This window comes from Dermacentor silvarum, chromosome 1, assembly GCF_013339745.2.
Source record: "Dermacentor silvarum isolate Dsil-2018 chromosome 1, BIME_Dsil_1.4, whole genome shotgun sequence".
Classification (NCBI taxonomy): domain Eukaryota; kingdom Metazoa; phylum Arthropoda; class Arachnida; order Ixodida; family Ixodidae; genus Dermacentor; species Dermacentor silvarum.
Genome location: NC_051154.1, coordinates 183,137,724 through 183,163,719, shown reverse-complemented (window position 1 = coordinate 183,163,719; position 25,996 = coordinate 183,137,724). Strand labels below are relative to the sequence as shown.

The 25,996-nt window shown below is 44.5% G+C and overlaps 1 protein-coding gene across 16 annotated transcripts in view; it reads left to right on the top strand.

Moving 5' to 3' along the window:
• Positions 1–25,996, top strand: part of LOC119436503 (probable E3 ubiquitin-protein ligase HERC4) — a 335,733-nt gene that overhangs the window by 127,703 nt on the left and 182,034 nt on the right. For 14 of the 16 annotated variants that reach the window (XM_049658143.1, XM_049658141.1, XM_049658148.1 and 11 more), the window contains 5 exons: positions 921–1,350; positions 8,053–8,176; positions 16,292–16,422; positions 23,372–23,571; positions 24,295–24,471. In XM_049658143.1, coding sequence (XP_049514100.1) covers positions 921–1,350; positions 8,053–8,176; positions 16,292–16,422; positions 23,372–23,571; positions 24,295–24,471 — 1,062 coding nt within the window. The remainder of the gene's footprint in view (positions 1–920; positions 1,351–8,052; positions 8,177–16,291; positions 16,423–23,371; positions 23,572–24,294; positions 24,472–25,996) is intronic. The other 2 variants (XM_049658152.1, XM_037703370.2) reach the window with 1 other exon arrangement.

Below are 25,996 nucleotides of genomic sequence, written 5' to 3'. Positions count from 1 at the left end.
ATGCTGGCTATAAAATTTTTAAAACTACAGAAGCTTATGATAAAATTTAGTGCTAGACGTCAGCCAAACCTGTTTATATTGAACCACAAAAATGCTGTTGAGAGTTCTGATGTCAAGGGTTTTAAAACTTTATTTTTGAAATAAACTTACTTTTAAGAGAGGCACTGGGGGGGTTTGGCGCTTAGGTGTATATTCCAACATTATGCATTATGTGTGCTCAGTGACCAGTGCGCTAGCTGTTGGATACTCGAAAGAAAAATTTTTTTTTTCAAGGGCCTGTTGGCCTGGCACATCATAGCTGCTGTGCTGGATGTCTGGGCACTGTGCATGCAATTGCGGAACTAAAAGATCTTGTTTTGCTTTTCTTTCCTTCATCTCACTCTGTGACATCGCACTCTATTATTTCGCTTATTCAATGTTCTACTTCAAAATTTTCCGATCATGTTTCATTCTGTGAGTATTGTAGTATGTTACAGAACTCTATGATCAGAAATAATGCAAAGTCCTCCAGTGCAGCATCCCTTATAGCCTCTGTGTTTACACAGGATGTCATGCCGTAGAATCAGTTTATCATTTGTTTGATTATATTCAGTTTTAAAACCTGTTGGTCTGAGACATTTATCTTGAGATCCTGATCCTTGAATTAGCGTAAAGATTGTTCAATTAGCCAAAGATTTTAGCTACTAATTTGTGTTACATGTAGAATTAAAAGGAGCTTGGTACAAAAAAAGAAAAAAATCGTTTCAGGTACCCAAATGGGTTTCTTAGCTGTCTGTACACTAACATTCCCTTAATCTATTTATACCATGACACATGTTGTCCTCTTTTGCTAGATCTTTTTCTTTCTAACAATTTCATCAGTTGTAGAGCACTCCTTTAATTTATGTTCTGATGTGCCTGTACATGTGTGTCTTGTGCAGAACAAGTGGCTGCCCTTGCAGCACATGAGATCCGAGCAGTAGCCTGTGGGGAGGCACACTCACTGGCCCTTAGTGATGCTGGTCAAGTGTTCTCTTGGGGCTGCAACCGCAATGGTCAGCTGGGCTGTGGAACTGAGGAGGAGAGTCGTTTGCGGCCCAAAGTGATCAAGAAGTTGGCCACCTTGCACATTGTGCAGATTGCATGTGGCACAGTGCACTGCCTTGCCTTGGCTAACAATGGGGAGCTGTTCAGCTGGGGTGGAAATACTTCTGGCCAGCTTGGCCTTGGCAGGGACTCGACAGGAAACGAGCGACTGCCACGTCGAGTGGCCCACCTGGTAGGTGTGCCTCTTGCCCAAGTAGCCTGTGGGGCCACGCACAGTGTTGGCCTGACACCGTCAGGCACCGTCTTTGTCTGGGGACGCAACAGGTGAGTCCTTTAATAGTGACAGCTGTTGCACAGATTACAAACAGGTCTTCATGTAATACCTTCCTTCAATTGCTTCATCTGTCGTCACAAAATAGTTTGGGGGAAAACAAACTGCTTTTGGCTCTGGGTGGGATTTGAACTTGTGACTCTTCGTTTGTGAGTTAGGTGTTCGAACCACAGCGCCATGGCAGTAATGCAGCTGAGCCACTTGCAGTGAAGCACTTTGATGCTCATCTTTGCAAGTGCTTTGTGGAGTACTAGAGCCTGTCATTGCAAGTAATAGAATGCCATACGCTCCAGTGAAAAACAGTTCCAATGAGATGTGTCACTTTGCCCACTTGCATTCTTTGTGGAGGACTGCAGCTTGGCATTGCAATCACTGGCACACTATGTGCTTTGAAACAGTGAAAAGGCAGATTTCTTTGCATGTGCAGCCACACTTCTTTTGCAATTCACGTCGAACACTTGTGAGAGGGAGTTCCAATGAATGAGCAATTTCTGCGCATCATAATAAATGACGACATAAAATTCAGGTGCTTGTGCCAGGTTCTTGTCAGGTGCTTGGGTAAATAAATGCATTTATCACAAACACATATATTGTGAAGCGCGTGTATAAGTGCATTTATCTGAGGAAGTCTGGGTTCCACTTAGCTATCACCATTAGTACATCTAATTTACTTTCAGAAGTAAAGATTTTTTTATCTTTTTTTTGTGTGTGGTCTTTGCTTTCAGCTTTACTCAGTCTTCGCCTGCGCCTGGGTTGCTTGAGCCTCACAGTGAAACCTCTTGTGGTTGGAGCCACCGGTTTGGCCCCCTCCAGCACCATGCTGTTTTTCTCTTCCACTTTTATTTCTCTTTTACTCATTATTCCTACTTTTAAGCAAAAAAAAAAAAAAACTTTATTTACCCCATTTTTTCTTGGGCTTCATTGTCTATGGGCTTCAGATGAATGTTAGGCAAATGTTAGCATTGCCAGAGAAATTAGGCGACATCACAGGAATACAGTCAAAGCTAATTCATTGAGGTCGTACTTGGGGCTTAAAGTTGGGTAGGAAATTTAATTAAATTGAGTTCTTCGTTGTAGCAGTTGAAATAGTAAGCCCTTGTAGTGTAAACCTACAGGACTTTTTTCCTGACTCTTGTCTTTTCTCCCGTAGATCTGAATGTAAATGCACACTCCTTTAAATGCAGCTATGTGAAATGAAATACCAGGTATAGTGCAGCTGTTCAAAAACCCTGTAAAGGAGCTAGGCAGCAAGTGCACTTATCAGGGTGCAAGGCCATAGGAGTGCATGGTGAAGATATTGGAGAGGACATGCAGATTGAGTGACGGAGAGCTTCTGGGGTGCACTTAAAACAGTGACTGAGCACAAAGCATTGTACCCATGTATGGTGCACTTTCCCTCGTCACTTCCCTCATCACTTCCTTGCCTGAAATATGTACTTTAATTCAGCATGAATGCTTCTGGTGCATGAGGACTTGCATTATAAAACATTGGCCACGTGATGCATTCTTTGCGCTAACCCAACTGTTGTACGCTATTATGCTGTGCACCACCACTTTGTATCAGTGGTGCAAATAGGGAAGGAGCTGGACAGCAGACTGTTCTTATGGGTGGCTAAGTCACCACTGTCCTTTGCAGGGAGAATCCTGGTGTCTTCCAAATGCCCCGTTTACAATGTCCTGATGTTTTGTTAGGCATGTGTTCGCTTTAGGAAACTGATGCTTTTGTTATAATTCAGATGTTTGCATCTGTGGTGAACTAAGTTACAACCGCCTAATCTGCAATTTGCAATGTTTTTATACAATTCTATTAAGGTAGCAGGCTGTGAATGAGCACCTATGATTAAGGTGTATATAAATTCAGGTACTTATTATGCAGCTGCAATGTTCAGACTCAGTTTGTGCAGCCATGCAATCTCAAGAAGCTAAATTAAATCAGTCCTGAGGGCAGCTGACCTCCATTGTTTATGATGCATCAAAGTGCATTTAATCTTGATGTTTATGGTGTTTAAGAAAGTAAGCCATGATACTCAACCACTGTGTGGGCTTTTTTATTATTTATTAATATTGTTTTCACATTCACATAAAAATGTGCATTGCAGACTGGTGTGCAGTGTGTGCCAACCCTCTAATGAGAACACAAAGCTTGTGGCTTTGGCTAATTTACAAAACAAAAGTGTTGTAGGCATGAAATGAACTTGCTTTGTGTGTAGAAGGTTTGACTAGTTAATTGCACCATAGTGGAAAGCAAGGTGTGATTATTGCCTAGCTGCAGCAGACCTCATGCATGGCTCTGAATGCTGACCGACTTGACTGCTGTTGAATGGAAATTATTACTTTTTTCTAGCTTAGCTAGAAAGGGGTCAATATATTGAATTGCAACCTGTGAGCGTGAATGGGACATTCACAGTGCGTGCATTAATGTTGGTGCATTAATGTTGGTGCACTGCTGGAAAATGGGACTGTGATCCTTGTGGGTCCTTCTCATGAAGGCCACGGCAGAACATGTGCACTTTGAAAAGGCTTTATTAAAGCGAAGCTGTAGTGCGAAGTTACAACTGCTTTGCTAAGTTAAAAAACCATGCAAGGGCTTCTTTGAAGCACCTCAGTGTAATTGTAAAAGCTTTATTAGGTAGCAAACCACTAAATTGGACTACCTTAAATTTTGAGGTTCATCCGTAGTGCTGCTGAATTTGCAATCAAAGCATTTTGAAATCTGGAATAACTAAAGAGTGCCCTAGGAATGTATCACCACCAGAAAGGACTCTTTGTTAATTTTATGTGCAGATTTCAGCCCGAAGGTAACCTAAAATTGTAACTCAAAAAGAGTAGCAGTAGCAGCACCAGTACTAGCAGTCGTAATAGTAGTAGCAGTTACACCCCCGAAGCTGCAGGGGTATCATAACAGCTTAGCTATAATTATATATTTTTTTAAAGATCAGATTTTGTTTGGCCCTCGACATTGTCAATGGATTCAGCACTTTGCAGATAAAAGGCAGAATTGAGCCAACAAAAATAGAGATCACATTGTGCATTTGATGAACTAAATTTCCAGGTGTAATTAGAGTGCATGACAATGCTAATGATTCACACGGTGCCATATTTATAGGTGCTTAGGCTGCAACCAGTTGCTGCGCTGAGCACTGTGTAAATCTTTATGTGCAGACCAACCAATTTATGTTGGAATATGGCAGCATACTTCAAAACAAGAACTTAACACGGTGAACAAACACGAGTGCTGTGTTTGTTCACTGTGTTACGTCCTTGTGTTGAAGTGCGCTGCCATATTCCATGATTAACCAACTAGCCCACCAGTAGACAGTTTTAGTATAGCGTGCGCCACTAATAGCGTATGCACTATACGCTATAGTGCAGCGTACGCTAAGCAGCGCACATTTATTACAGTTTTAGTTGGCCTGCGAGATCTTCCAATCTCAGAGGCCATATGCCATCATCGCGCCTATCTCTCGCCTTCACCAATAGGTAGGGCTGAGTTTCCCTCGTTAGGCTTCGTGTCGTTTGAAACGAGCAGCGATCTCGAAAACTCCATAAGGTCTTTCGTAATACACTGTCGTCGAAGCGGCCTGAGACTAAGCGAAAGCCGTTTACGCAGTCATTTACTACGAACGAAGCTAATTCTACAAAAGCCACGCCAAATTCAATTCGAAGCGGGCAGCGGGGACCGCCGCCATGTTTTACGCAAACTACGCAAGCCACGCAAGGACGGTAACGCTAAATCTGAGAAATAGCGTGCGTACGCTATGGGTCGGATAGCGTTCTGTGCATGCGCAGTGACGACCCGCTATTTTATAGCATATGCAATGGTATAGCGTACGCTAAACTCTTAGTATGTCTTAAACCCATTTATGTAGTTTGTTTGGTTGGTGATATCTGAGGGGATAATTAAATTTGGATGCATCTTTGTCAAAGCTGTGGTAAAAATGCGGCAGTGAAACCAAAGAAATGTTAGACTCTTGGTGCAAAACAGTGGACTCAAAATGTTTTGATCGCAGAGTTCTCAGCCGCCATGGTGGCGTAGTGGCTTAAGCATTGTGCTGCTAAGCCCAAGGGTGCGGTATCAAATCCCGGCCGCGGCAGCTTCATTTTGATGGGGGTGACACGCAAAAACGCCGGTGTACTGTGCATTAGGTGCACATTAAAGAACCCCAGGCGGTCAAAATTAATCCGAAGTCCCTCATTACAGCGTGCCTCATGATCAAATTGTGGTTTTGGCATGTAAGACCCTAGAATTTGATTTTTCTTCTTTAATCGGTGAGTTCTCAAGCACTTTCTCAGTCAATGACTCCTGACACCACTTTTACTGTGTATTAGTTATGTATTGTGTATTTCAATGTCTCTTCACTAACTTGTTACATACTTATATACAGTGGAATCTGGTTAATACGATTCTGCATAATACGCTTTTCGGGATAATACATTTTTTGTTCATTTCCCAGCCAGTGTCTTATAGGAGCAATGTATTTCGGATAATACGATTTTCGGATGATACGTTTTATTTTCCACTGTACTCACTCTGTGGTAGCATATCACTAGTTGTTAATAACTCTACTGCTTTTTGTTTGGTGCAACCAATCACCCAATGTTTCTTTTGGCTTGTGTTTTTACTGGGGCTTGTTGCATCTGTGTATTGTAACTCGTGCTCCATATCTGTGCAGTCTCAGGTATTGTGTGTGGCTGTAGATCGCATCACTGCATAAATTCAAAAGGGTTTATATTTAAAGCTTGCATATATAATTTGATATATGCAAAAGCTTTATAAATAGGGACGTTACAGACTGACAGGCTACCTGCCTCATAAAACCTATCCTGAAGCTGTATTTTGTAAAAGTCAATTTCATTTTAAGTTTTTTTTCTTGCCATCTAGCATGCCTAGTGGCTGATCCCAGCAGTAACAAGGGCATGGTGCCATCCAAGCAAATGGTGAAGGGCAAAAAGAATTAAAGCCAAAATAAATTGTTGCAAGATATGGCCCCCATTCCTTGATAATATTTGCAGAGCTTGTGCTTGATGGCGAGATGGCTAGACACCATGCGTGCTCTTCCAGATCCTGGTGCTTTGGTCATGGTATGCAAGCACTGCATTTGCTTGGCATTTATAATGTTCTACATAGCCTGCATAAAAGTTGTGGGCACCTTTGGTTAGTTTCAGTGAAACCCTTTGCTACAAATACATACTTGCAAATCTCCCGATTTTTTTCGTGATGTATACGAATTAGGGCTCGTTCTATGATTTTTTAAGTTTTGCGTCATGGTTTACAAAAACTTCTATTTACATAAAAGTTTGTTCGTTAGTCTCCTACCATACCCTTGAAAGTCTCCTGATGTTGAAAGGACACCAGAGGGGTACCTATTTCAAGCGAGTTTATTCAGACAGGTTTCTACAGCAGGCAAAATCGGCAACAGCAAATTGCTGAAAAAGTCAGTGTGATAAAAAACAGTGTGTTGCTTGTCAGTATCTGCTGATCCAGGTTTGCTGTGGCTTGTGTGCTATGTCTTAAGCTAAATAACTGATAATGAAGTTCGTATATGTGTCCCACAAAAGGTTTGGCTCTGGGCAAACTTAAAAAAAAAATAATGCCTGCTTTTCACCCGCCGTGGTGGCTTAGTGGCTATGGCGTTGTGCTGGATAGCACGAGGTCGCTGAATCAAATCCCGGCCATGGCGGCCGTATTTCGATGGGAGCAAAATGCCAAAATGCCTGTGTACCATGCATTGATTGGGTGCACGTTAAAGAAACCCAGGTGGTCGAAATTAATTTGGAGTCCCCTCCTATGGCATGCCTCACAGCAAAACCTCCCATAATTTTATCTTAATGTGTGCTATCCCCCCCCCCCCCCTCCTTCCCCTGTTTGCGGTCATGTCCATGAGATTTTTATTAATTTTAAGGTTCTCAGGTTGGCAGGTATGCAAATACTAGATTTGAAATTTTACTCCAAGTTTGCCAGTGGAACAGTAGCTGCTTCTGGGTGTCACTGCAGATAGGCATGCAGCAGATTAGTGCTGGCACAGTTCGTTTATGATGGGGGCACTGCAGAAAAACAAATTTTTACACTTTTACAGGTATTCATTTTTTACATTTGCTATGCTTATCTGCCATTCAGTTGCTTGAAGGAAATTGCTTTGTGGATCTGTATTATGAACTTCAACCATTGTGGTATGCTGTTGTAGTAGCAGCATGAAATATTTCAGATTGGTTTTATGTGCTGTAGATGAGATTCTATTGCAACCGTTATGGTAAACTCACGTTTTGATATCTCCAAAGTTCTACAGGTTGGGTCACAGTGGCAGTCTCTATGTGATGGATTTCAGGGCAGCCATTTTGCATATGCATTGCTCTCGTGCCTTCATGCACTTTGCACCAGATTGGAGCATAGAATGATGAAAAAGAGGAGCCGGTATGGTGCATTTAGAGTGGCAAGACATTACTTATGTTACTTCCTTGCGTAGCGAAAGTGACTTAATGCCTCACCATTTGATACCTGTGGTGGCAGTTTCTGCACCTCCAGTCCTACTGCGAACCCTATGACCTCGATGCAGACATACTTGCTGCTGTGCGTATGGAAGCTAGTCCTGTTGTATAAATGCTTAGAAGTAGGCCAACTCGTTACAGTGCATCTTTTGTATGTGTCCATCTTGTGTGCATCTACTTTCCAAATGTTTAATGGGTTACCTTGGCAGCTGCGGCCAGCTAGGTTTGAGCGACCAGAGGGATCGGGTGCATCCAACCGTGCTCAAGCCTCTCCGCTCCCAAAGAATCAAGCATGTTTGTTGTGGAGAGAATCACACCGCCGCCCTCACTGCGGTAAGCATCTGCTGACTTGTCTGCTCACAATGGCAGGAAATAACCGATAGTGTGGAAGTTCTTTCTTTTCTTTTCCTGTCCTTCTTCCTTTTCCACAAGTTGTGAAAAGTGACCTGTGCAGCATCATAAAATTGCTGTTGCCAGGATTGGTGGCCCTATGCACCTTAGTGTTAGGTGCTTTTTGTGCTGAAATCTGTGGTTCCTTCTTTTGCTCTTGTATTTTCGATAGCTGCCCTGCTCATAACTTTTCCGCTGTTTATAACTTGCTTTTTTAATTACTTAGCTGATATAACTACATTTTGTGAACATGTGGCACATATTGTCTACGTAAACAGGTGACATTTATACAGTGTGCACGGGGTATTTGAGAACACAGCTCTGGATCAAAGTAGATATTACATTCTCATTCTGTCTGTCTCAGCATTTTGCTTTGTCAACCTTTCTATCACCTACTAGCACATTTCTTCCAGGATAGCAGCTTACTCTCTGACAGAGGAGATGAAAATGCTTGCAGTCCTTTTCACCTTAGACACCTTGGAGTTTGCCCCTTTCTTGAATTTGTCAAAATCTTTTGTTTTCAGCCTGAAAAGAGCCCACGGCTTCAGACTGTGAGCTGCCATCTGTGACAAAGGGAAAGTAGTGTCAGTGGTCAGGCACCATTCAGACAGTTGAGTTTGTACAGCAGGCGGAGACCATCATGAGTGAAATTCCTGGAAAGTTTTGATAGCCACTACATCGCTGAGAGAGGAACTAACAAACAGGGACACAATAATAAAAACTTGCAAAAGGCTGCTGTTGTGGAAAGAGTGGCCCACATTAACAGGTACCTTCTGAACAAAGTATAGTCATTTGTGAAGCTGAATTAAGGCAGGTATTGAGGGTAAAAATGGTTTTATTGAACAAACTTCGAAAGCAGTAGTAAAATAAACAGTGTAAGAAATTTGGAACAAATATATCTAATCTTGTTTGAAATGTTTTTGTTATTCCTGTAGTCATTATGACGTTCTCAAATTCCTTGTGCACGCAGTCTGAGATGAGAAAAGACATGACTTTAGGCAATGTGTATTTGGTTATGTTTTACATCTATAGCATGCCTTTTCATATATAAATGCAGTTAAGTACTTTAGGGCAGTTTTTATTCATAAATTTGTTTTTGCTGTCTTTATGTACTATATTGTGGGGCATTGCTTTAATTTTTTTACTTTATGGTGCAGCTACTCATTTAACTGCAGTTTTAATTTATAGACTTTGCTGCATCTTTTTAGAGTGATGACTCTTAAACACTCCTCATGACATCCTTTTAAAAAGGTGTGGAAAAAAGTGTCTGGTTAAAAGCTCATCACTTCACAAATATTTACATTTGAACCTAGATGTAATGCAGTTATTTTTAACGAATTATCAGATATAACAAAATAAATATAAAATTTGGCTGGTCATCATTTATTTCCATGGAGTGTTCTGCTATAATGAACCCGAAATAGGAAACCCAAAAATGCGGTATAAGACATAGTATCGCTTATAGGGAAGGAAATTGTTTGCACATGCCTGATATTTGTATTCTGTTAACAAAAAGTCCCAGTTTCGCCCAAAAGGCAAAGCATTGATTACGATAGAAAATTATTAGACAGGTATACGAAGTAAGGTTGTTATGTATCGGCTGTATAAACTGCAGTAAACATTCGTGCACTAACTCAATTAACTCTTTCCTTACTATGGGAAAAGTAGGTGTTTTTGGAGGTTACTCCAAGTATTTTTTTTTCTAAACGCACTACTGTACTCAATATTTTATGTAATACATAAACAAAAAGCAGACTGAATGCACTTTTCATGCATAAAAGTTTCATTAACGAGATTTATGTCATAAAAAAAGATATAAATTGCGAAAATCAAGATTGTGGGATAAAATTGAACAAATGAAGACACGCTCGTAGCTACTAAGAAAAAAATCTAACGAAAATTATGAGGTATACAAAATCTATTGCCATATAATAGGCACTATCTCCGAAAAAATCTAATTTTTTCATTGAACAGGTATTCCGCAAAAAAAATGTAAAACTGCATGCACTACAGTTAAGCATGTCGGGCTTCGGCTGCCAATGTTCCGGTCTGGTTTGCGTCGTCCTCGCTCTCAGAGTCAAAGTCCGACAAAAAAGCACCATCCTCAGACTCGCGTCTGCTTGATCCATCGATAAAATCAGCTGCAGATGCAGCGAAATTACAAGATCTGCAATCTTTCGACGCGCGCACGCCGCTCCCAGAGGCGGCCATTTTTACTATCTACATTGATGATCGCGAAACTTTGGATCGCTTTCAAAAAACACCGCCTCGTGGCAAAAAAGCAAACTGTGTAGAAAACTAAAATATAGTTCTTTTCCTTGATGCCCGATAGCGCAGTGTGTCCGTGAGCGGCGTGGGAGGTCTCGAAAGCGGCGTTTCAAACCATCGATAGTGATCTAACGATGCCCAGTGGGCGCGGTACGGAAAGAGTTAACAAGCATGGTGTCAGGTGCTCACAGGCAAATATGAAAAGATCTCATTTAATGACTGCGGTCAATCGATTGCTCTCAGAAGGCTGGCATGATGAAGAGCTGTAGCAGCGGCGAGCGAATGCTTTGTGCTGCCTCTAGCTTGAATGTGTCTCTGAAACTTTAGATTATGTGACTTGCGGGAACACAATGCATATCAAGGCACCAGCCATCTCAGCATGTGTAGTCTTATTACCTGCCACAGAAATCCTCCAAGGTGTGCATGGCTGCTCCATGCGCACCAACAGTTGGGCTAGTGTGCTCACATCAAAATCTGCAGGATACCTTTTGCTGACCTGTCCGAAGCAGTATGCTTGCATAGATTGGATTGTAATCTTCTTAAACCGATATCAGCTTGTATGCCTACAACAAACATAAAATATAACGAAGGTATTTTTGTGTTGGATGTGACTTTGCTATATTGAGATTTAACTGTAATATAAATTTTTTTAATGCTTCTTGTATTAATAGAGTAATCAGCAACCAACTGTTGCCTTTAATTTATGCATTCATAAGCATCTTCCTCTCTTTTTCATCAGTTTGACTGTTGAAAGCCATGGCTGTGTGGACAAATGCCCACAGTGCTCCACTGTACATCATCACAGTGAGCTTTAGTATCACTTCAATGATATCATTCTCCACCAACAGGTAGCGCCGCCATATCGGTAATTAATGAGGTTTCTTACTGTAGTTATCAGCATATTTTAGCTTTGAATTTAAATAAAACACACAATTGCTGTTGCTAAACATTGTAATTGACACACCCTATTCCCAATTTTGTGGCATGGAATAGAGATCGAGCATAGTGTTCTCTTCTCAGGGTTCTTGGTTCGAATCCCAATCTAGGCCGCTACATTTTTCAGGCTTGGAGTGGTGCCTAAATCTGATCCACCCCTGAAAAAAAGTTGAATGCCAGTATAGCCTTTACTTGTTCGGGTGCAGCCGTATTAGTTACATTAGGATGGCCTATTAAATGCCAAGAAGACACTTTGCCAGAACAGGAACAGTAATTGGCCACTGTACCTCCTTCATGAATCCTGCAGTTTGCAGGTGTAGAATGGAATTGGCTTATGCAAGACAGGTAATTGAAGGTTGCTGTGAGAAGCAGTCATCCTGCAGTAGACATAAAATAGGCTTATGATGATGATATCCCTCACGAACTTTACTAAGGTTGTTGAGGTGTTGAGGAGGGTAAAGGGCAATTAACACAGGTTATAGAGGCATCGTTGTCTTTGATTTGAAAAGAAAAAGGGGAAAAGTGGTTGGGTGAAAAGCAAGCCAACCTGGCAGCAGTCGGTGGCACAAATACACGAGGCTTTAGAACAGCACGTGCTGATGAGGATAGTGTAGATGGATTGAATGAGACCTTAACAAAAACAATTCAAAAGGCCACAATTAAACGTACGGTGCTGAGATAGGACACAACCAAAGTCTCCCAAGCAAAAATGAACAGAGCGTGAAAATCTCAAATCCCTGAGATAAGACCAAATTGTCGGAATTGTCCGAACTAATCAATAAGTGTAAGATAAGCTATATTTAAAATTATAACATCAAAAAGTTTGAGAAAGCTGTGAAGAAAAGGAGAAAAAATTGGCAAAAAGGAGACTTCGCATTGGCAGGAACAAGATGTATGCAGTCAAAGATAAGCAGGGTAATGTCATGAGGAATTGTGATGATATAATAAAGGCAGAAAATTATATACTAAAATGTATAATAGAACATGGCAAATCAGTTCTGCAGAATCTCACAAGGTGGAGGAAGTATCATGAAAAGGAAAAATTGTCATCCACCCAAACGTAGCAAGAAGCTGCAAAGGAAACCCATACGGGTTTCTCAGAAAATAACGCTTCGCAGTTGCGGAAAAACTCGTACCAGAAAATCCCGGACCAGGCCGAATTTTTCCTGAACTGCGAAGCATTCTTTTCTGAGAAATCCGTATGGGTTTCCTGGGCAGCTTCGTGCTACATTCGGGTGGATGACAAGTTTTCCGTTTCATAAAATGTATAATACCTAGGACCACCACATAACCATGATTATGTAGTTGCAAAGAAGAAATGGAAGTTCCCTGTGTAAATAGGAATGAGGTTACAAAAGTGTTGCAAGGGTTTGAGTGCATACAGCAGGCACTCGCAATTCATGGATGACAGCTTACTGATATCCTTGCAAATCTCGGCCGTGGTGGCCGCATTTCGATGGAAGCGAAATGTAAAAACGCCCGTGTGCTTGCATTGTAGTGCACGTTAAAGAACCCCAGGTGGTCAAAATTAATCCGGAGCCCTCCACTACGGTGTGCCTCATAATCAGAACTGGTTTTGGCACGTAAAACCCCAGAAAGACGAAGATGACGTCCTTGCAAAAAGAAGTATGCTATCAGTGAATTCTAACAGCACTAGCCTATGGTGCTGAAACTTGGAGGATAACAAAGAAACTTGAAAAGGACCCTGCAGACTGAGCAGCCAAATGAAAAATAGGCGTAATGCTAATACGCAGGAAGATGGCAGTATGAATTAGAGCAGACATGGGTAACTGATGTTGCAGTTGATTCAGAAGTGGAGTTAGGCATGTCATATAATGTGTAGAGCAAATAACTGGTCATCCATTAGAGTAACAGAATGGGTGCAATGGGGAGGGAAGCACAGTTGAGGCTGGCAAAAGACCAGGTGGTGTGCTAATATTAGGAAATTGGTAAATAGGATTAGTAGTAGGCTTATTCAAGACAGGAGTAAGTGGAAATCAATGGGAGAGGCCGTTGTCCTGCATTGGGCATCTAATAATAATAAAATTATTACCGATTTTTACCCATCTCATTTAACAATGAGCGAAAATAGCCAAGTGAAGTATACTACTAAGAAAAATCAGAAACAGCAACATATTGGCCTATGTGTAGACAATTCCATGGTGGTTTTGCAGAATTTACAGATACCACCAGCTCCAAAGTGATGTGTAGAGGCTGCTGCTACTTGGCCCCGTTGTCATAGTTAGAGAAGGTCTTCGCTGACTTCACACGAGTTTGGCATATCTGGGATCCTGGGATCTTGGTATTTTGCAACCATATCCAGGACGTCGTAGTGAGTCGCAGATGGTATCAAAATGTAGGTTCGCAGAGTTGGTAAAACTAACGGTAAGGGTGTGATTAGCGCCAATGTAGTAGCAAATTAAACCTTGTTACACTGTACCCCTGTAAAGGGTGCACCGCCTTATACAGGTTGTCCCACGTAACTTGAGCCAAGACTTTAAAAATAAAAGGCACTTCGGACGCGAATTGAACTGAACATATAGTGTTGGCAATAGTAGCCTAAAGTAACTTGGGTAATTTTTTATTTTTGCCGTAACTAATTATTTAATTGCATTTAAATTACCCAGCATAAATATAAGCTTATGATGATGACATAACTTATTAATTAATATCTTAAGACTGTGAGTGTGATACGCAGTGTTACAGAGCACATTCAGAAACAACCTAATAAATCGTTTTCTACGCAATATGTCTCGCGCAGTTCGTTTATCTGCGTGCGAAAGAAAGCCCTCAAAATACGAAAAAAAACAACCCACACGTGATGGAGCGCTTACACACTGCTATTGTGCTGCGCTCAAGTGTGTAATGGGTGACCAAGCAAGTGGCCATGGGGTAGTAACAGGGCGCTATGCCGGTTGTGGGTATCTGGCCCTCCAGCTCTTGTCGCCTAATGGTGCAAATGCATGCTACAGGCCGAACGCTGCCAAAGTGATAAAGTAGCTATAGAGCAACAGTTGGGCTGCGGCAATGCTTGTTCACCCATTGCACGCTTGAGTGCAGTACAGTAGCAGTGCGCAAGCGCTCCGTAACATTTTTTTTTTTTTTTCATATTTCGCGGGCTTTCTTTGGCATGCGGAAAAACGAACTATGCGAGACATATCGCGTAGAAAACAATTTATTAGGTGGTTTCTGGATCTGCTCTACAACTTCGCGTATCACACTTGTTGTCTTAAGCCATTAAAAAAAAAGCTTGGGTAAAAAAAAAAATTAAATAACTAGTTAGGCAAAAATAAAATAGCCTGTGTTGCTCTAGGCTATTGCTAACACGATATGTTTGGTTCGATTTGCCTCCGAAGTGCCTTTCAATTATGAAGTCCTGGCTCAAGTTACGTGGGACAACCCGTATAGACATTTTAAGGCAAAGCCGCTGTTGGCATAATTTTGGGAAATGGAATGAGTTCGCTTGGACTAAGCAAGGCTTGCGGTGAGGCAATGGTGTTTGGAAGGCAGCTTCGCCAATGCCCACAATAAACAAGAATTAGCCACAGAGTAGGTAAAATTAATGGTACAGGCATGATAAGCACCAGTAGAGTTGAAAATTAGCTACATTGCGCCATACACTTTACGATCTCCGGGATTGGACCACCTGGACTCTTGGTCAAAAAAGTTTGGTCAAAAAAAAGGAAAAGGTTGACCATTGATGCTAAAGAAGACAAGGTGGATATAATTGCACCATAATGCGACATAATGAATACGATATGAAATGAGTGAGTAATGAACATGAAAAAGAGACGGACGCTGAGCATGAGGTCGCGGGATCGAATCCCGGCCACGGCGGACGCATTTCGATGGGGGCGAAATGCGAAAACACCCGTGCACTTAGATTTAGGTGCACGTTAAAGAACCCCAGGTGGTCCAAATTTCCGGAGTGCCCCACTACGGCATGCCTCATAATCAGAACTGGTTTTGGCACGTAAAACCCCATAATTTAATTTTAATTTTGAAAAAGAGACGGACAGAGACAGAATGGAGAAATAAAATCAGCATTTAATCACAGAATCATTTGAAGCACGATGTACGCTGACCTTGTCTTCCTTAGCGGCAGCACTTCATTGACCCTTTCTTTTTTTGTTTTGTTTTAATAACAGTTATGGTGCTGCTTATCCCATGCAGAAACTGAGGGCACTTTGAAATGCAGACATTTATTGCACCACTGATGCTGTTCTAGTGTGTCTGTGACAGATGTCTGCAAATGCTTGAGATAAAGTACACTTCTATGGAAAAAATGCACCAGACCTGACCTCTAAATCAGGACCTGGATTTCTCTCCCGTGGGTCTCATAGTCATGCTGTTTGTTTTGCTCAGTGTTGGGTTCCATATCAAGGAAATCTTATCAAGGTTCAGCACATTGCTGCAGATTACTTGCTTCTGAAACCTAGCAGAGCTGCACATTTTACTGAACAATGTTTTCTGCTAGAGTGTACCAACTGTGTGCACCTGTTAAATCATTGTCATTTTCATTAGAGATACTGTACATTCCGTAGCATTCTACATTCTGTAGCAGATGCTCTACATCTGCTACAGTGGTTGTAGTGAGCACACTGAAACCATATGTTTATCTCTTGGGCTGCGTATAGGAACCTTCAGGTTGTTTTTAACTAAATCACTCTGAACATGCTAATGTGCATATACGAGTAAATTGAAAGCTGCACTGTATGTAACTATTTATAGTTTGCTCACTTTGTTAGTGTAAAATAATTTTGCAACTTATACTAGGACATGTAATAACTATTGCTTGCTCATTACTTACGTCATCATACATCAGCTCAACAGATTTGAAACTTATGTTTGCAGGATGGAGGCGTTTTCACATTTGGTGCGGGCACCTACGGGCAGCTGGGTCATGGAGTGAAAGTGAATGAAGCAGTACCACGACGTGTTGTGGAACTTATGGGCACTACTATCACCCAGCTTTCATGTGGCCGGTAAGCCTTATGGATACTAAACTAAGCATGTGAGAGCAGTCAAAAGGGTGCACCAAGTACTTGCATATTCCTGTCCCTCCTGTTTTGTTTGGACTCTGTTGCATTTTGATGATGTTAAAAAGGGAATTCAGCAACACTACAGGGCTTACAGTGTGGGGTCTCATGCGTGCTCTTGCGACAAAGGAACGACAACATAGTAGTACAAACAATCAAAAGGGCATTTATTGCACCTTTCATACACTAATACACGCTAGCCGAATTACTATGCATAGAACATTCACATGGGCGCGCGACAAGTCAAGGAAGTCCGACTCACCGTGACCGGATAGTGAGCGAATATGTTCGCTCCATGCTATGACACCATTGCCTAGTCGTTCACGTGTACGGTCACGCGAACGGTGGCATGTTCGAACGATCCATGTTCGTCCATACCGGTGCCATGCTCCGATCCACGTTCTTGCGAAGCGTGGATCGGTGCACGTGTGGGACGTCCGCATCGCTCACCGACCCCAACCCAAAGAGAAAGCGCCTTCCCCCTTTTGCGCGCGCGTCACTCCCCGCCATCAGGTGGCGTTAGCAGCGCAACACTAGCACCATCTCTCGTAATATGCTGCAACTCCGCCGCTGTAAAGCTACGCGGCGAAGCCGGATTACAGGAGACGGGAGCCATGTGGAGAAAACAACATCAGGGGGCGCGTGAGAGTCGCGCATCCCCACATCCCCCCAACCTTAAAGGGCCCCTAAACCACCTCAGATATTTTTTGAACATTTCAAGTAAACACGCGCATCGAGTTCAGAATGCAATCACGATCAACGATGCCAAACGCTGCAGCGCCGCGGGCGCGCCACAAAACCAAAAAAACAATGCCGTCCTCCTCCCCTCGCCTTTCCGGAACCCCAGCGGTCGTCACGACGTCAGCAGGGGGAATCTGGTGATGTCAACGGTGGAAACGATGTCCATTGGTCGAACAAGAACCTACGACTTCCGGTTTGTCTGCTAGCAGGTACGCGCGCTCCCTGCTCATCTTCGCCGTGTTGCTCGCTTGTGCGCGCTTGCGCTTCGGTATTTACAGCCCGCACCGCAAGTGCCAAATCGCTCGTGTTCCAACACAGTCATGCTTAGCGAATAGAGCTGTGCGAATAGAGTGCGACAGTGTTGGCCTTCCCAGACGTGCGCGCAACGCGGCACGCTTCGCATAACACGCGCCGGCACCGCAGCAACATCGGGTAGCCGAGAAGCGCCAAGTCCACGTCCACGTTACCTGCACGCTAACTCGCCGCACGCCGTTTTCCATTCGCGGGCCGCCGTTCGACAGCGGTTTTGCTCGCGAGCGGCGAGATTTCCTTGCCGTACATAGAGAGGATGAGACGGACTCATTTGTGCGGCAGCCTCACCGCCGCTGATCGCTCAATGGCGCCGATATCGTCGCTAGGCCTTTTCCGGTTCCCTTCAAAGCTAAAGCGGACGGCGCTTCGAAATGAATTGCCGACGCTCACAAGCCGCAATATTTTCTTATCGTTGTTATCGCTCTTCGCAATAATTGTACACAAATAAGAAAAATACGCTGATATTAGCGGCGCTGTCGGCTGCGATGCGAGCACAGCCAAGCCGGTCGTCTCCCGTTGGTAGCCGTGCACTCAGCAGCAGCCGATGTTTTCGTTGCCGGTGGCGGAGGTGCGCAGCTTCGCGGTCATCGATTGGCCCGTTGATGGTGCAGCGGGCGGGGCGCCGGCCGAACTGCCGTCTACTTTTGGACACCTCTCGCGCGGCAGACAGGAGGCCGGTTCGTTGGCTAGCGTGGACCACCGTGGCATGGACATGCCTTAACCGGAAGTAGGCAGTGTTTTGAGAAGCGCGTTGGCGATGACGTATGTCACGTGACATTTCGAGCAGCACTTGGCGAGGAGGGGAGACCAGTCGTCGAGGAGAAAAGCGAAGGAAAGAGTGAAATGAGCGAGGGCCATTTTTCGATCATCGAACGCGTGTAACTCCGCTATTACGCCACCATTTCGAAAAATTCTCGCGGCTACGTGTTTGTTGTAGACTCGTGCACAACTGCAACACCACAACTAAATTTCGACTTCTGGGTGGTTTAGGGGCCCTTTAATACCCCTGTCACACGGCACATCTAATGTCATTTCCAACGAATGACATTCGCTCGTAATGTCATTTGTTTGCTGTCACACGGGAAAATGTAATGACATTCGTTGAAAATGACATTTGCAAACGAATGAGTTCGCCGAACTCATTCGCATTCGTTTTGGAACCAAATGTGTAGTCTCAACACCAGGAGCCCACCAATCAGCCTCGCAAACAGTGCATGTTTTTTTTATTGTTTAACAAAAATAACTCTTGTTTTGTCAATTTTTATTGCATAATGTTCTACTTTCATGGCGTTTAAGTACACCACAGTGCATAATTGCCAAAAGCTACTCTCAATCCAGTGACTAGGCGGCCGTCTTTGGCTTTGGCTGTGGCACGGTGGCAGTCGTGTTTGTTCGCGCCAGCCGTAGCCAGCAGCGCGCACTTCGCAGGAGCCGCTTGGTTAAACACATGTGTATTTTGCGATGACACCAAACCAAGAAGACTGTGATGTGGACATTAGGAGCCGCGCGCAGTGGTCCGAAGGGGAAACCCACACACTCAGCTATGTTAATGAGTTTGCGCACAGCCGCTCTTCGTACTCCCTAGAAATCGCTTCTTGCGCTTCCAACTCGAGGTTCAGCTTCCTTTCGTCGTTGCGATGTCTGGCCCGCATACAAATCAGAGCAGCGATTACACGCAACTGCCGTTCTCGTGCTTCTTCAGCAGACATAGCGCTATGGTAGTTCTAGCCACCGTAGCGGTAGCGCCCGTAGTGCTTTCCGCCATGTTGTTTGCCTGATCTTTGGCTTGGCTTGACTAGACTCAGTTGCCAGTGTCGACGAGTTAGTGATCCAAAAACACGGTGTGAAAGGGAGGGTCACTCATTGCAACGGATTTTAGCATACTACAAAATAATCATCGCACTAAATTAGGGCAACGACGCTATTATTGCGTCTCTTTTTTTTTTACTATCGTCATTGTCATCATTTTCAAATGACATTAGTTCTTGCCGTGTGACAGCGCGCAGTGAAAATGACATTAAACCCCAACGAATGTCATTCGTTGGAAATGACATTAGATCTGCCGTGTGACAGGGGTATTAATCACTGCATACTCCGGCGAAACATGTCAACACTGTCTATCATCAGCACATGCTTCGCGAACAAGAGGTAGTACAGTGGAATCTCGAGGATACGAATCTCACGGGGTCACTAAAAAAATTCGTATTAGCCGAAATTCGTATCATCGAAACACAATTAAAACTAGCTAAATTAAAGAGTCAGGAGGTGAACACACTCAGGCACACGTACGTGAAAAGCATTTACAGTATAGACCACTTATAACGTAACCGTTAGTGCAAAACTGGCTACAACGCGGCCTTTTCCGACTCCCGTTTACCCTCCCATAGAACTCCATGTATACGCATACCGCTTACAATGCAGCCGCATGAGACGAAATTGCGGCTTCTGTGGGAAAATCTCGCCGACAAGGGCGGTAGCGAGCACGAGGTGCGCCCATCGATGGAAGAGATCAACTAGGGCGATGCGGAGGAGGAGCATGAGACGTGGAGCACGAGTCCAAGGACGATAAAGTCGTCACCGTGTGCCATATGTGCGAGTGAAAGCGCGCGTGGGACACGCGCCTTCACGGACAGCGAACGCATAGCGGAGAGCAAACGCGACTTCCGTTGCACGAAAGGCCGTGGGGGTATGGGAGGGAGGGAGGGGAGGGCGATGCTGTGCTGCTGCACCAAATGCATATCTTGCAACCGAGCGCAAGGGTAACTGGCGACGCAATCTCCCCACGCGAAAGGAGCAAAGAGGGAAGGTAGCGCGGGAGGGAGGGAGTGGCGGGTGGGGGGGGAGGGGGGGGGGCGGCTCTTACTCTGCCAACAAATGCGTTCTTGTACTTTGCGCCTGTGCCGGCTGTCGTTGGCGCGTGCATCGTATCTTGAAAGCGATCTCCACAGGGCTCTGACCTTTGTATGCGCTGTGCTTATGCCGCTCAGTTTCCGTTGAAGCGATAGACCGCACGAACCTTCGCTTGCTGCGGTGGCCGCGTGTGGGGAAGTGCGGCCGCCGCAGCGAGCGAAGAGACGAAAGAAAAAGCACAAAAGCAACAAAAGCGCTACCGCTTCAAACTCTTCGCGCCCAGTCGCGACTTCTGCTCTGTCCGGCGCCGTGTCCGCGCCTCCGCACCAAAAGAGAAAGGGAAAACGCGCGTGACTGCGCGCTGTTCTCTTTCGCGGCCGTCGGTGGGGCGGCGTTTATTCGTATCAACCGACGCGGGTCGAAAATCGATTCGTTACAACCGTTTTCTAGCACGTTGCAAAGTAATGGGGCTCGGCCGGGACCTCACAAAAATTCGTATCATCCGGAAATTCGTATTAGCCGTGATCGTATCATCGAGATTCCACTGTACATACAGCAGTGGCTGCACTGAGGAAATGTGCACACGCTTTCCATAACATGCGAGCCGACATTGTCTCTGGGGTTGACTGCTGGCGTCCGTTGGTCACAGCACCAGCTCTTCAGATTCGACGGCAGGACCCCAGCCCAGGACTCCGTAAATGGCGATGCAGAAGTCTGCATGAGTGACGCGCCCTGCTGGTGAGAGCTGCAGTAGCCGTTTGTGACTGCCGGCTCTTTTCCCAGCTGCCGAGGGTTGCGAGCCGGACACAGGCAGCCGCCAAACTCGCTGCGCCGAACTGGCGACAGGCTTGTCCATCACCTGGGGTAGCTCGATTGTGGTCTGGGGCAGCAGCGCAGACGATGTGCAGGTGACAGCAAACCAGGGGTGACTCCACTCACGCTCCGTACACTCAACGCACTCGGCAAACACTAAAGTAGTGCAAGGGAGAAGAATTCTGTATGCCCACATGGTACGATGTTCAATTCGGCTAGCAAAATTTCGGGCGGCATTTCAGATGCTAAGTTCACGTGAACAAAGCTTGCTTTCTTGAGTCGAACGAGTAATTTCAATTCGTGCGAGGCTAACTAGAATGAGGGAAGCAAAGTGCGACACCTCAACACCACGGTCCACCAGGTTGTGTCCCGCCACGTGCGACAGGCGGCTTCGTAAAGCCTTAGGCCTAATGCGTTGCTACCTTGACAACAACCGGCTCCCCCCCCCCCCCCCCCCCCCCCAAAAAAAAAAGAAACACCCAAAATGGGCACAAGAACAGGCAGCCACGAGGAGACGTTAGCTCTGTGAGGTGGTCCTACCCTGCTCGGTGCACACAGCATCCGAGTTGATAGGGCCCACCGTCCCAGATGGTGTCGGAGCGCCCGGTGCCACGCCGCAATACCAGTCAGCCCGTAGCGGCACCCATGGCCTGCGGCCACCCGGCTCCCAGAGCCGCGACATCCAAAGTCAAAGAGATAGAAGAAGTTATTTACATAAAAAATTCTGACCTCCCACGAGGCTTCCGTACTCACTCGCTTCAGGCTTGCCAATGCTTCGCGGGCGCTAGGCCTCGCTTCCCAGGATGCAGACCACGTGGCTCTCATACTGACGAGTGTACTTCAAAACACTCGCGAAAAGGCTTAGCATGTTGAAAAGTTCAAACACGCTACACCAACCGTCGCCTCACTAAAGAAAGCATGCCACCGACACTAGCGATCAAAATCCACGCTAGGAATACGCTTCGGTTCAAACAAAGGTTTTCTCGAATCGAGCAAAACTGGCAAAATTATCGTCCGATGTCCCAAGAAGTCCACGTTGGGCTACCAGATGTGGGGTCTCATACGTGCTCTTGAGACAAAGGAACGACAACACAGTAGTGCAAACATTTAAAAGGGCATTTATTGCACCATTCATACACTAATACACGCTAGGCGAATTACTATGATAGAACATTCACATGGGCACGTGACAAGTCAAGGAAGTCCAACTCACCGCGACCGGACAGCGAGAGAATATGTTCGCCCCATGCTATGGCACCATCGCCTAGTTGTTCACGTGTATGGTCACACGAACGGTGGCATGTTCGAACGGAACGATCCTCTTTCGTCCATACCGGTGCCCTGCTACTAGCTGGTCTCGCGAAGCGTGGATCGGCGTACGCGCGGGACGTCTGCATTGCTCACCGACCCCAACCCGAAGAGGAGAAGCGCCTTCCCCCTTTTGCGCCCGTGTAACCCCCCCGCCGTCAGGTGGCGTTAGCAGTGCAACACTAGCGCCATCTCTCGTAATACGCTGTAAGTCCGCCGCTGTAAAGCTACGTGGCAAAGCCAGATTACAGGACATGGGAGCCATGCGGGGAAAACAACATTAGGGGACGTGTGAGAGTCGCGCATCCCCACAACAGTTAGCTACTTTTCTGAAGGATCATAGGTTTGATGTTACCTGCTGGAGTAGTAGCTTAGTGGCTATGGCGTTGCGCTGCCGAGCTTGAGGTCGCGGGTTCAATTCCGAGCCGCGGTGGCTAATTCAAGGGGGGGGGGGGGGGGGGGGGCAAGATACAAAAACGCTCGTGTACTAGATTTAGGTGCACGTTAAAATACCTCATTTGGTCAAAATTAATTCGGAGTCGTCCTCTGTGACGTGCCTCATTATCATGCCATGGTTTTGGCATGCAAATCCCTGGTATTTCGTTTCATTTTAATGTTTTTGTGGTAAACAAACATAGGATTTGTTGTCGGATAGCAAGTCAGAGCACGTGTTTGCTACTGATACAAAAATGCACTCGCACGGCGTTTTGGACAGTACACTATGGTGACTCAATTTTAGTTACAATTTTTTTTTGACAATGTGTGTTATGTCACTACTTTTGTGCAGTTTATGGCCCCAACTTGGTTGTGGTGGGAACTATGGTGTCACATATCTGTCATACCCAAGCACATGAGAAACTGTGTAATGCAGGTGCCACACTGTGGCTTATGCTCCCCAGTCGGGGAAAATGTACATCTTTGGCCTCGGCATGAGTGGCCAGCTGGGAAATGGGACACTGGAGTCGTCAGCCTTGCCTGTGACCATTCCGGGATTATGGCATGGTGTGGCACACCCTTCTCAAACAAACAGGTCTCCTAGTCCCCGTCCACAAACTTCACAAATTGCTGCTGGTGAGTGAATTAATCGTCTGCGACGCTACCTTTTAGCAAATTTTTCAGAACTGATGCAAGAAGATTGCATTGAAGATATTGCAAGACACTCTGGGAGTTCTGTGCCCCCATCCATATTTTGCTAGCATCTGGTGCAGCATTGAACATTATTACGTAGTATCAAACTGCCACAAAGCTATCACCCAGAGTTAAAATAATGTGCATACTTCTTTTGAGAGAGAGAGAGAGAGAATAAACATCTTTAATGTGCAAGTGCAGCTTTGGAGAGGCGTCCTCATTCCAGAATGCCTTGAGCTCGGGCCGCGTCCTGGGCCCTCACAATCAGCCGTTGCTGGCCAAGGCTCTCTCCCAAAGCTCGTTCGTGAGCACTTCTTTTGAAGCTTGCTCATCCGTGATGCTTAGTGCAGATTAGTCATGTTGGCTTCAGAATATGGCTGTGCCTTGGCATACCGGAGAGAAAAGTGCATGTGATTTTTGTGTAGTATATTGGGACATTTTAATAGCTTGATTTTCAGTTTATGGTATTAAGGTTTCCACCCGTAAAAAAATTGCTGTATAGCATATGAAATATTTGCATAGATTTTCAGCTAGTGAAGGCTGTTAACATTTAAGACATTTTTCTACAGCAGGCTTATTTTTTACATTGTCACCTGTTTTCTATAATGTTGTGTTGATTTGGTTATTTGGATGGTTTTTGGGGCCTGCCCTTTTTCCCAAAATAAGAGGCCATGCCTGTGGAAGACTCGTGGTCCACAAACCACTCTGATGAGCTGTCTCGCCAAGACCAGGGCACACTTGCCCCACCTTCTGCAACCCGTGAGGAGAGGCTGACTCCTGACGATGTTATAGCGGCTGACCTGGCCACTTTGGACACATCGGATGCCGATGACACGGAGTCCTGTAAGGAGCTCACTGACCTCCCACACCTCAGCTTTTGCTCCCTATAAAAGGACCCTGTCTACTTTTCTTCCTGCATCCATCCTGCCCTGTACTGTTGCATGTGACCCCTTCCTTCCAATTGCTTCATGGCCTTCATTCACTTCCTTGCATTGTGCAGTTCTCTGTGGGTTCACAAGATGCTGCTTTGATTCTCCCTTTGAATGCTTTCACCATTATGCACAATAAACTCACTTGGCACTCAGCATTCCATGCCTTATTAGTAGCTGCTGTGACATATTTTCAGTTTTTCCAAGATTTTATGCAGGGTGTATTTTTCTAGACTAAACAGAATTTATAAAAAAATTTACCATGGTTGATAGCGCAAGTCTGTTTATTCAGTTGAGTGATATGGACATGTTGCGGTAAGTTCATTAAATAAAATAATTGGTTAACTGATTAACTAATAACTCCTAATTAACATGCTACCGATGAGATCGGTTTATTTACAGATGTTCTGATGAAAATGATCATCCCGAAAGACAGTCATTGGTTCCTGCTGTCAACACCCAATATTATTTTTCTCTTCATAGTCGTGCCACAGCCGTCGTCTTACAATAATAACTACTTTAGTTGTGCCATCTAGTATTTATACTGCATAGCCCGCCATTCTGCAAGGCCATTCCATAATGCAAATGTTCTATCACAATTGCGCATTATCTAGTTGTCACAGAAAATAGCTTCTCTTTTTAGCATTTCCTCATATCTCTTGACATTCTGGTTTTGGCACCTGCGATAAACCAGAATGGGCTAGATTATGAATTCTTTGATAATTCTGTACACATTTGCAAATTATAGTTTCATTCAGTTATCAATTATTCATTCATGCATTACAGATAGTTGACTGTGAGCACCTAAAAAAGCTTTGCATAGCAAAACTCTCTTATTGTTTTTATTTTGTGCCTGTGGGTTATACCATGTTAGATCATTAGTTGCCCTGCCTCTTTCTTTCTTCAAAATTTCAAGTTGGAAATGGACTAAGGAGTCACATTTTAGAGTTATATGTATCAGAAAAGAGTTATATCTGCATGTGTGCATGCAGATATAACTCTTTTTCCTTTTATTTTTCCTATGAGGCCTTTACCACTTCAATGCTTTGATGGCATAAGCAGTTGACGTGCTCAAAGTATTCCTAAGGACAATTGGCACAGTTTCATTTTAATTTCAGACATGTTTTTTCAGCACACATAATTAACTTTAATTTATTCTGGCAGATGAGTTTTTGGAACAATATGTTAGCTTTTCAAGCTTACACGGGTGGTGTTGGCTCAGACTGGCTAACTCTGTGGGCTTGACAAGTTAATTTTGCTTAAGTGTCGATTTTGTTCATTACTGACCCAGAATCTCAAGATAGTAAATGTGACCCAAATTTGTGGCTCTTTCATTACACAAAAGTTATGAAGTGTTAACAATTTGTAACTCCTGTGAGTTCGTTTTACAACAGGCAGGCAGAAAAGCCATTTGAACTGAAGTCCTCTAGGGATTGTAA